The sequence below is a fragment of the Clinocottus analis genome, unplaced genomic scaffold, assembly GCF_023055335.1.
Source record: "Clinocottus analis isolate CAN_PGR_092001 unplaced genomic scaffold, fCliAna1.0.p SCAF_17, whole genome shotgun sequence".
NCBI classification, from domain to species: Eukaryota; Metazoa; Chordata; class Actinopteri; order Perciformes; family Cottidae; genus Clinocottus; species Clinocottus analis.
In genome coordinates, this window is record NW_027175898.1 from 15,189,187 (window position 1) to 15,201,686 (window position 12,500).

General features: G+C 41.0%; 1 protein-coding gene across 1 annotated transcript; it reads right to left on the reverse strand.

Moving 5' to 3' along the window:
* Positions 1–2,974: 2,974 nt before the first annotated feature.
* nkx2.9 (NK2 transcription factor related, locus 9 (Drosophila)) lies at positions 2,975–4,233 on the reverse strand. Its single transcript, XM_068581051.1, has 2 exons — positions 4,074–4,233; positions 2,975–3,549 (listed from the first exon to the last, which is right to left on the reverse strand). The coding sequence occupies exons 1-2, from the start codon at positions 4,231–4,233 to the stop codon at positions 2,975–2,977; spliced, it is 735 nt and encodes a 244-aa protein (XP_068437152.1).
* Positions 4,234–12,500: the final 8,267 nt, after the last annotated feature.

The window sequence follows — 12,500 nt, forward strand, 5'->3', positions numbered from 1 at the left end:
CCACAGGGCCAATGCTTTTGTTGTTCTTTTATATTTAATATATTACATTTATATGTGTTCACCTAATTTAGCAGTGTATATCTCTTATAATGTATTTTTCACTTTGTACTCATTCCTGTCTGTGTGCTTCTGCAACCGAATCAGCGACGCCTTTTGTCTGACCTTTGACCTTTCGGAGAAATATACACAAAAACTCCCTAAGATGTTAAAGATGTGTCACAACTCGACGTCATCTTCATCGACCAGCATCAGTCAGCTTGTGTTGAGACACAGAACATAAAATAATGCTTTACATCAATAATCTTTAACTTAATCTTATAAATCACAACTGTCATCTTCGGTCTTAATGAAGCTGATCATGTTGTTTTCTTTCTGATTCACCTCGTTAAGAATTGCAAATGTTAACTTTTATTAATAACTGTCTGCAATCATGACAGGTTGGTATTATCTGGAGCTTCCTGCAGAGGTTTACCAACCTGGGAGCACTGAAGGAGTCACATGATCCATCTGAGGGATCGATATTTTCTTAATTGGGTTTGACGTTTCTGTTATCAGATACTTTTACTCTTCTTTCCTCTAAAAGGCTACAACATTGTTACAATATCCAAGTATGGAGCTAAATATGCTAAATAAACTAAAATGAGTTTCCTCTTAAAACATCTTTTCTTTAAGTTGGATATCAAATTTAAACCACCAATGGATAATGTCGAGCGAGACAAGAAGCCATGTTGAGTAGAAACTGTTATATTTTGTGAATATTGTATGTTTTCAGACATTCATATTGTTTGTAAATGAACAAATATAATCCCACTGGCATCACTCTGATAGTTATTCAGTCACCACCCTCTGCACTTTTTTATTGACTCCAATGTCTTTTATTTATCTTTTTGTTGTATGTATATAAGCATAAAAAGCGCAGTGAAACCAGAGTCAAAGTCCACGTGTAAACTTACATTGCCATTAAAGCTGATTCAGATTGTGAAACAGAGACGTCAAAAGCTGATATTTGGATCTTTTACTGTTTGAAATACATAAATGTGAAACAGCAAAACGCTTGCCGATGACTGACGGTGCTCAAATTTGCAACAAAAAAAAAATAGAATCAACTCCCTCCAACTCCGAGGGCCATCAGGAGCTAACGCGCATTACATGTGATCTGCAACGACTTAACAAAACTCCTCCTGTGGCCTCGTTTATGTGGACCTTATAACGTTCCTAAAAGGGGCCCCCGGGGGCCGGCCAGTGAGTAAAACTATAGGATGGGCCGGCTAATACAAACCCATCCTTTTCAGACAATTCCTCTGACCAACTTAAAAAACCAATGGCAACCTCCGAAAGCCTGTCTTTGTCACCCTTAAACCCCGAGATGCTCTAAAACACCATTGTGCAGTTAAACCTCATAAATTTGTCGCAGGGACTGATTAAACATCACGGGAATTGAAACACTAAAGATTTTGTCTCGGTCCCTTTCGGACGGGGGGACAATGGTCCATTCACGGGGAGACGCGCAGACAAAAAGAGTGTTTAAGGGGAGATGCAGCGAGCTGAGGGGTTCGGCCAGTCCCCTCCATATGTGATACAAGGTGGCCTCAGTGAGGGGGACAAAGGACCAGGTGACAGGGACGATGGGCTGCAGGGTCACAGGACGAGCAAACAACATTATAGGGGGCGTGGAAGCAGAAGACCCCCCTCGTCACTGATGAAATACTGACACGGTTTTAAACACCGGGGCATATTTTTCACGCTGAAATATTTCAATTGGAGAGAAAGACGGATAATTCTTTTAGGGAATATGATCAAGGGGAAGTAATTCTATGAGTCTGTGAGGTCACTGCACACGCTACACAGCAACGATGTGCGATGCAAACATATTGTGTCTTGTAATAAGCAGCTGAACATGAAGATAAACTCTTCTTTTTCCACAAGAGAAAATCATCTCGCTCCTCAGCTGCACCTGTCTGGTGATTAAAGCTGGAAGATATTCATCATGCAGATTGAAGTCAGAGCCTTTTGCACCCCTTAAAGAACACATATCCTCTTCAAACCTACAGTATAGAGCTCCACGTAAAGCCTGCAGAGTGTAGCAGCCGTACTGATCCCACCGGCCTCAGAATAACAAAAGTGAATTGTATAAAAGTGAAAAGCAGCCCAGACAACAACAGGGTGCTGTGGTGAAAGAGGCTGTGATGTTTACTGGGCTTTCTTATGCTTAACCAGAGCCAGTGCTTCTTAGAAAGCGCATGTTTGCTCAGCTTTTGGATGCATAATTAGTTTTTTTAACATTATAAAAGCCTCCAAGCTCCTGTCATGACCTGCTATACATATTTAGCATTCTACAAATGAATTATGTGTTGGACCGGGTTATGATTTTTAAAAGCATTTAACAGAATTAGAGCTGGAAGGAGAAGTAAAAAAAAAAATCTTAACTTCAACATTATAAATTGAATAGATCTGTGTGTGTTTGTTTGCAGAAATTGAGGCTAAACTTGAAAATAAGCACTTTACAAAGTCAGATGTATCATTGAAAATATGAGAAACGTTTTATTATTAATTTTGTTCACAAAAAGAAACAGTTTGAACAGATAAAACCTTTGACGAAAGTCTCCTCAAAGACAACAAATAACAACAAATAATCATACTTTTCCCTTCAAACATTCAGGCTAACAAGCTTCTCTTCTACCAGTCTACTGGAAGTCATACAAATATAATGCTTCACTCACAAATACATTATCTCATGGGATAATTATAAATCGAGCTGCTCCACCAGCAGGCCCGAGTTTCAGAAAATATTATCAAAAAAAAGAAGAAAATAAAGCAAATCGTCAAAATAAAATGTGCAAAAATATCCTTTCGTTCTAGAGTGACAAACTAAATGTTTAAGTTGCTCGAAGAAATGTTGCAAAAACATTCAGAAAACATTTGATGCAATTTCTAAATGAGTTCGTGCATTGAGAGGAGAGGAGACGAGGCCTTTTCACTTGAAGGAGTTAAAGTGGACCGAGTCGCTCCAAAAGTCTCTCCAGGCGAACCTGGAGGCCGCCGCCGTGGGAAAGTGCTGCTGGTACCGGGGAGGGAGCGCGAGGGAGGACGGGTGCTGAAGAGACGGGTACGCCAAGGGGAAAGGAATCGCCTGAGAAGGATGCGAACATCCGGCTTTCTCCGCGTCGAGTAAGCAGGTGTGGAACGGTTTCCCGTCGCGGACCAGGATCGGAACCACCACCCGGCGCAGCACCGGCGGATGCGGGATCTCCAGGTGGTCGTGCAGGGCTCCCTCGGCCCGGCCTCTCTTCATCTTGTAGCGGTGGTTCTGGAACCAGATCTTCACCTGGGTCGGGGTCAGGCTGAGGAGCCGCGCCAGCTGCTCCCTCTCCGGGCCGGACAGGTAGCGCTGCTGCCGGAAGCGCCGCTCCAGCTCCAGGGTCTGGGCCTTGGAGAACAGCACCCGGCGCTTCTTGCTCTTCTTGCTCTTGTCGGGCTCAGAGTCCAGGGACGAGTCGTCCGCTTTGGTCGAGGAGTCCGGGGAGGCCTCGAGACTCCCTTCGTCTGATGCTGCAGGGATGAATAATGCAGATTAGTCCAAATGCATAGAACAATATTACGAGAATACGCATTTTAATCTCTCTCCAGGGAGTCAGTCTATTAATCTATCCATCCATCTGTAGCTATCAATATATAACCATATGCACTACTCTGATGTCTTTATGTCTTTATATATATATATATATATATATATATATATATATATATATATATATATATATATATATATATATATATATATATGTACAATGAGAGCTGAAACCAGAGGCAAATTTCATGTATGTGTAAACACACGTGGCCAATAAAGTTGATTCTGATACATATCATCCATTTCATATATCCATCCATTATCTATCTGCTCCTAATAGTTCCCAAATAAATCTTTTAAAAATAAAAGCAATATACAAATAAGGAGGGCGCATCGTTTACGCAAAGATTCCTTGTGATTTCCCAAAGAAGCTGCAATCTTAAAATATGAAACATACACTGTATGTTTCTAGCTCAGGACAGATGAGTGATACGCGTGCACTCACACATGCAAGGGCTCCGGTCGCAGTCCATCCAGGAGCTGTAGGGCGAGCTGGAGGAGCAGGAGGAGTAGCGCGGGGAGGACCGCGGCGCCGCCTCCGCGTCCGGCTCCGGCAGATCCAGGATGCTCCTGACGGAGAAGCTGAACTTGGTCGGGGTGGCCATCGCGTCCGTGCGTGCTGTCCAAAGTTTGTTTAGTGTTAAAAGTGTGCAGTTGTCCAAGGAGGAGGAGAAGAAGAAAGAAGAAAGAAAAAAACCCGCAGCAGATCCTCTCCACTTTACGCGCAGTCCAAACACCAAGTCGGAAACCAATGTGTGCACTGGGCTCAGTGTTTACCCGGACAGCGCTCCATAAGCTGCAAACACAAGGCCGCTCCTTATAAAGCCTCCTCCCACCGCGGAGTACCTGAATGGCCGGAGTGCTGTCGCCCAATGATGGTAGGTGCGGGATAAGAAGAAGCAGAAGAAGCAGAAGAAGCAGAAGAAGAAGAAGAAGAAGAAGAAGAAGAAGAAGAAGAAGAAGAAAAAACGTCAACAATGCGCAAAGGAAACACTCGTCATCATTACAGATTCGTCCCGTATCGTCAAACTGGGGAAACAGATAATGGTGATTGTTGGAGCTGAATCACGTCTTGGGTGGCAAGTGACAACAGAGCCCGTCCCCATCATCAGACACCCTCCCTCCCCCCTTTCCTCCCCCTTGTTCTCGCCCAAACAAACGTGTCCAGCATTTGCATACAAAGTGAGCAATTAGCGTGATGGCTGCGAGTTGGTTTAACTAATACGTCCATTAGAGGAGTATTAATTGCAGGCGTGAGATGTTTTGACGTTTATGGATGGCGGCGGAAATTTGCTTTGACACATTTATGGGATGCTCAGCGGGACATTCTTTCCTTTGGAGTTTTTTTAGGATGATTTATGATTATGTGAGCATTTTTTGTGGGGAGGTAAAAAGATGAAACTTAACTTTTAATGAATAAACACACTTGCTTATTAATGTGTTTGTCAGATATAACTGCTGTTGGCACTAATAAGTGAGGTCTGGTGTGCAAATACAATAGATAAAAAGATGATATATTTTATAGTAAAAAACAGTTGTGAGAATATACATTATGTTATAAATAAATGTCTTATGTGTGTTGGACACATCGACAGTATACAAATTAAATAAAAATAGATTATGGAGTGTTACAAAAACATAATAATAATTAAATTACAGAGTTAAAACATGGCGGCTTCAGCTTTCGACGAAGAGGAAAAGTGACAAGGTTTTATTAATTGGTAATTAAGATAAATGATGCTAATTAGTCATGCGTCACGCGCAGATCTCAGAGGAAACTGTTGCTTTAAATGCATTTAGATGACGATGATGATGATGATGATGTACACTTTATTCATGTGTTCATTCTTTTGGAAATGTTATTCTCACAGTACAGCAAAGTTACATAGAAGACACAAAAAATATCAGGAATGAAAAATAATTTATATATACAACAAAACAGCAGAACTTTAATATAAAATTGAACAATTCAGTGCAGAAATGCACGAAAAAGCATATACAAGTTTGTATATGAAGTTTATGTAAAATGTATATGAAGTTTATCATGTAGTGTACATAAGTATGCACATTTTCTCTGTCATTTTCTTGTTTTTTATCTCTTTAATTTGACTTCAACAGCTTTCAACTTTGGGGTATTCTCCTAATAAAGGGATCCCTTCATCTGACGCCTCCCGGCTGATATCTCGGCTCTTTTTTTGTCGCCCCTTCCATATAAAACGCATTAAATGCAAAGCGTGAATCCATCCTTATGTGAGGGGGGCTTCTCCCATCCCAGTATTTGATATTGATATCGGCCCTCATCCACTTCAGCGAGGTGCAAGAGGCCGAGGAGGAGAGTGGTGGCGGCGGCAGCGGAGGACATGCCTCCCATCGTCCTGGGTGGTCGGACGAGAGGGAACACAAATACATGCCAACCAGAGGAGGGGAACAAAAGGGGAAAATGTAGCCCCGCGTCCGAGACCCGTTGGAAGCATTTGTTCCAGTCAAGATTTTGCATTTGTTCAGTCCCGCAATAATGCCTGATTGACGCCCCGGCACAATGTCCTTTAACTCTGCAGGATAAATCCGAGCTTGTTCCGTGTTGTCATGGTTTTGAATGGAGCTGAATGGGATGTGGGACACTATCTACTGCTCTGGGTCTCTCCTGCCGCCAAGTCTGTGGAGCCCCCAGCAATATTACATGTGTGATTCGGACGTGTTAAACTCCTGCTATTAATTAATTATTAATAGCCTTCAAAATGCTCCAGGATCAACACGCAGCGACGGTTTTTACGCGCGTTACGCACACGTTGCCAAACAAACACTATTGCGCAACCTTTAAGATGGCATGTGATATCACTGAGTGAGTGAGTGAGTGAGTGAGTGAGTGTGTGTCTGTGTGTTTTCACTCCAGCCTCCCAGCGGTGGACAAACAGCAGCGGATTACAGTAGCGCGAGCTCGCTGCTGGAGTGGATGGTTTACAGAGAGCACTCGATTGGAGAGCCGGAACACGCAAAGGCAAAGAGAAGTCATGTCCAAAGAGCGGGAATTTCTCTGTCCACAATGACCCAGCAGCCACTTAATCTATTTAACACCCGCAGGCTTCAGGCCGAGAGGGCCCTCTGCGGCTCCAAGAGCTCTCCACTGCCAAATATTTACTCTGTTGTTCAGCTCTCCACTCCCAATCCCCTTCTCAGCCAAATGGGGATTCTTCTTCACATTCTGGATTAAGCAGCTGAACTGACAGTTTTAACATTTCAGCCCTGAATGAATATTTGGCAGACTGATCAAATGAAAAGCATGTGATTCAACACTGATGTACTCCATCTTTGACATTATACAGCTTTAGTTATTTAATCTCCCTTCATTGCGAAACGTTATTTGTTCACGTGTGAGCTTCCCAGTGCAGTTTGACACTTCTTTTCACATTAATCTGCTGGAGGAGGGAAGTCTGTGCTCAGTTTAAATTTAATTTTAAGTGTATGAACGAGAACGACCTTTTGACGTGATAACTTTTGAGAGGCAATCACGGCTTAACAGGATGAGGAGACTTGAAAGCTTCAGTACGACGCAGAATATACATTGTGTGTCGAGAAGATCAACTTTTAAAATAAAATAAAAAACATTTGCATTTCAGAATTTTTCAATGAGGGAGATCGAGTATATGGGATTTTATTCTTTTGATTCGTGTACACCTTAAACAAAATGCAACTGTCCCCTCTAAATATTCAGTAAATGTAACTTTATTCCACTCAGTGAATGTACATCGGTTTTGTTGACATTTCTAAGTGAACTTAACTCATTCATCACGTGTTTGGATTTAGTTTATATTCAATTGACTTTATTTTGTAGCTCAATCGTGATCAGTTTTATTATTGATTCATATGCTGTTAATCTCTATTAATTGATTGGTTTGTTGTTGTTTTTTTAAAAAAATATGTGACATATTACAGAATTTTAATTACGAAGCAAAACTAATATATATAAGAATACTTTATTAATGTATGTTATTAAAGTGAGCGGTCAGCATGGTTATATGACAAATTGTTTCAACTCATTATACATAATATATTGTATATACATACACATATATTTGTGTGTGTGTATATATACATATCTATATATCTATCTATATATATCTATATATCTATATATATCTATATATATATATATATATATATATAGATATATAGATACATCGATTTTAAACACTATATATATATATATAATACATCACCTGTATTTGTGTGTGTGTATATATATATAGTATACAAATACACATTGTGTATATATTGTGTTTATAAATACATATGCATTGTATATACAGATACACAAATATATTGTGTATTATGTTTATAAATATATATTTATACAGATAAACAAAAGTTTTTTTTAAAGACACCGCTGTAGTTTGATGTTAAAATTCGTAAGTTATGAATCTTAAGCCTCAGTCAAACTGATTCAACGTTACTGTGAATAAATAATAAAATAAAGATTTCTCGTTGCATCCTCAATAACTGAATTATGTTGTTCAACCGCTCCGGAGACATCGGATCGTTTCAAAACGTCCTGCCGCGCTCAGGCTGCTCTCGCCGGGCGACGCAGCGCCGACGCGGGCTGATTGTCGACAACCCGACAAAAGATTTGATGCTTAAACAACTAACTTCTCGCCTGAAAACATCCTGAAATGACATCTCGTGACTCAAAACCAGTATTCAGAGAACGTCAACGTTCAGTCGCGAGTTTTCTCATCCGCCATTGTTCCTCGTTTGCTGGTGCGGAATGCATTCTGGGATATTTGGATCTTCAAAATCTCGTCTCGCGAGACTTCCGGAAACACTCGCTCAAAGGAAGTGGCTTTGATTGTCAAAGCCACGTCATGAATGTGCGTGTAAGTTAAACCACAGAACACATTCACGACTTTTGCTTTGACAAAAAAATCTACATTTTTTGTTCTTTTTCATTTTTTGATTACATTCAAACACTACAATGGGCGCAAATCGATCAAAAAACAAAAAGAAGAAGGCTCCTAATTCAATCGAAGCCAGATTTAACACGCGCAACATGGGACTGAGGCGCAGGCCTTACAGTTTGCCAAGAAACTTCATCTTTGTAAACAGAGAACGACCATTGAAGACTGAAGTGACCGCAGATGTCAATGAAGAAATTGAAGACATAGAACCTGAAGAAATTGAAGACATAGAACCTGAAGAAATTGAAGACACAGAATGTGAAACTGAGATCAATGAAGAAATTGAAGGCACAGAATATGAAATGGAGATGAATGAAGAAATTGAAGACAACGACTCTGAAATGGAGATAAATGTAGAAGTTGAAAGCATAGCTCCTGAAATGGAGATAAATGTAGAAATTGAAGAAATCTATTCTGTGTATGAAAAATCCAAAGAGTGTTGGACTGAGGAACATTGTCAACTTATGGTGACCTACCTGATCATGGACATTTTTAATAAGGAGGAAAAACAAAGACAAAAATATGCCATCAGTTCCATAGCAAAGAGCATTACAGATCAGCTCTGGCAAGAGATGAGGCATATGGAAATTGAAGTCACTCCCAAAGCGCGGCACATTGTTTCAATTGCAAACGCAGTGTTCAGGGCCCTAAGAGCCCGAATGGGGCGAAGGATGAAAAATCTCATCCTCGACCACCCACCCACCTTAGAGCTCGCCGTTCAAATCTTCAAGATAAAGTTAATGAAAGTGCGGAGGAGAGAATACCGCCAAGCAATTCTGGCATATCTGGTAAAAATGTTTCAGTTCTGCTTTATAGTCACCTACGATTGACCACAGAGCTCAGCGCCTGCTGTAGTGCACCTCATGCTGATGTCTCACTTAGACTACAACTATCAATGGGACGGGATGTCTCCATCTATCCCCGGGACGTGATGTCTCACTAGAACTATCCCCGGGACGTGATGTCTCCTGGAGACGTGATGTCTCCTGGAGACGTGATGTCTCACTAGAACTATCCCCGGGACGTGATGTCTCCTGGAGACGTGATGTCTCCTGGAGACGTGATGTCTCACTAGAACTATCCCCGGGACGTGATGTCTCCTGGAGACGTGATGTCTCCTGGGACGTGATGTCTCCTGGGACGTGATGTCTCCTGGAGACGTGATGTCTCCTGGAGACGTGATGTCTCACTAGAACTATCCCCGGGACGTGATGTCTCCTGGAGACGTGATGTCTCCTGGAGACGTGATGTCTCACTAGAACTATCCCCGGGACGTGATGTCTCCTGGAGACGTGATGTCTCCTGGAGACGTGATGTCTCACTAGAACTATCCCCGGGACGTGATGTCTCCTGGAGACGTGATGTCTCCTGGGACGTGATGTCTCCTGGGACGTGATGTCTCCTGGGACGTGATGTCTCCTGGGACGTGACGTCTCACTTAGATTCCAAGTATTTTTGGGACGTGATGTCCCAGTAATACTTGTAGTCTAAGTGAGACATCACGTCTCCTGGAGACATCACATCCCAGTGATAGTTCTAGTAAGACGTGACGTGTCACTTGGACTACTATCACATTATGACATTATGTCTCCTGGAGACGTCACGTCTCCTGGGACGTGACGTGTCGCTTAGACTACAAGTCTCACTAGGACATCTCCTGCCAATAATACTTGTAGTCTAAGTTTCACCTACCATGATGAACCAATCAATTCAAATAAATCGAAAGTTATGAATCTTAACCCTTAGTCAAACTGATTTGACTTTAACTCTACAACATTATATATATATATATATATATATATATATATATATATATATATATATATATATTGTATTTATTGTGCACATTATATACATATTATTTATAATGTATAAAATATATAAAAGTGTGAAGATCGTCTTCTATTCGGCCTTTTACCGCTGAAGCACTTGACTCAACTTGAGTTTAGTGAAAAGTGCAAAAAGTGCCTTATAAATAAATCTTCATTCCTTAAACTCGATATCGCTGATCGTCAGTGTCTTGAACCCAAACACACACACACACACACACACGCACACACACACACACGCACACACGCCTCAAACCAAAGCCTGAATGGACGTCTATCTGATCTCAGTCTGACTGGTTTTCCATCACATGGACGCCCACAATGACCCCTGTGTTTACTCTGCGGTTATGGCCGCTCGGCGTAGCGCGATGCTCCAGCGGCTGCACCTGCCTGTGCGGGCGTCCTCTCCCTCTGCCGGTCCTGGAAGGAGCACTAGCAGGAGGCCGAGGGGGCTGCAGGGGGATAATGACTTGGCAGCAGCGTCGCTCTCCACGCGGAAAACTGGTGTCTTCATCGCGGAGCAGCTGTGTGTGCGCTGCTCAGAGAAAGTGGGTCCAAAATAAGTCAGGTTTGTTTAGACGCTCGGTGTGTGTCTCAATGGAGAAGCTACACAACAGGGGAGAGTGGGACGTCAACAGGGAAAGTAGGCTTTAAAAGGAAAAGGCACTCGAAACAACGTGTAGAAAAAGACTATTACATCACCGCTTTTTAAGGATTTTGAAGTTCAATAGTTTCATATTTTAAAGGGAACTTTTGAAGTCTTATTAAAGAATGATATTTCCAAACCAGTTTAATACAAATACATCATATTCTTAATTGTTTTTGTGTTGGAATCAAGCGAGAAAAATCAAACTTTGCTATACAATTTCTCTAATAAAATGAATTATTGATGTTTTATCATGATAAAGTTAGCAGTGATCCATCATTGCTCCAAGTAGACACATGAAGAAATATGAACTTTGTTTATACTCATCGTCAGTCTGTCAATGTTGACACGAGTAAGATGACGACATCAGACTGCTGTTGTTTTTGGAAGAACAACATGTAAACATATTTATACATGTACACATGTACAGATCTCTCTACTCTTGACCAAAAACAAAGTTCTAGACTGTTTTAAACAAGTTTTACTTTAGTTTCAGCAAACAAGAAGTCTCAATGTCCTCACTTCTGTCTGTAATGTTAATAGGATGCTTTGGTGGAAATAAATTAAGATCACTTATCTTTAAAAGACCTGCAGCTCCTGAAACCATATCTATCTATCTATCTATCTATCTATCTATCTATCTATCTATCTATCTATCTATCTATCTATCTATCTATCCATCTATCCATCTATCTATCCATCTATCTATCCATCAACAGAAGCAGCATCAATGATGCAGCCTCTTTTTTTTAAATAGCATCATTAGCCAAGAGGCCGAAGTGAATCGGATCATATTTGTTGAACTGAGAATTCATAAATGAACAATAAAGGATCTGTTTCACGCTACTCCTGTTCTCAAAACTTTAAGACATTGAGTTAATTGGAGATCAAAAAAATAAAATAAAGGTTGTGATCATTATAACTCAGCTTCTATCAGGTATCAGTCACTAAGATGCGCCTGAAACAAGAAATAAAGAAATAAAAACCTGTTTGTGTTGTACTTTCTGAACGTGAAACATGTAACGTCTGAGCTCCGACACCATCTTCAGACTCCGTCTGTGACTCTTGTGTGACGTGTGTGATGCTTGCTTGCCCTCTAGAGGACACACACTCACACTCACAGACTTTCGGGGCGAGTTTATCTCACTTCCTCTCTGTTGGCAAACAGACTTGTTCCTCACAAGTGACTCGTTCGTTGCTGCTCTTCATTCTCAGAGAACCGGAGACATGAAAAGTAATTTGTAACTGTAGCAATGAAATTAAAGTTGTGGCATAAAAAGTGCTATATTTTCCCCTTATTGTAATGAAGTAGAAGTAAAACGTATCATGCAATACAAATACTTAAGTAAAGTACAAGTACCTTGGAATTGTACGACTTTATTAAATGTATTAAGTTGCTTTTCATCATGAAAGTGAAGGCACAAACACAATTACATGCACAAGAA

Coding starts and splice junctions, on each gene's coding strand:
- nkx2.9 (XM_068581051.1), bottom strand. CDS start 4,233: ATGGCCACCCCGACCAAGTTCAGCTTCTCCGTCAGGAGCATCCTGGAT. Junction 3,550..4,073: donor CGACCGGAGCCCTTGCATGT/GTGAGTGCACGC, acceptor TCATCCCTGCAG/CATCAGACGAAGGGAGTCTC.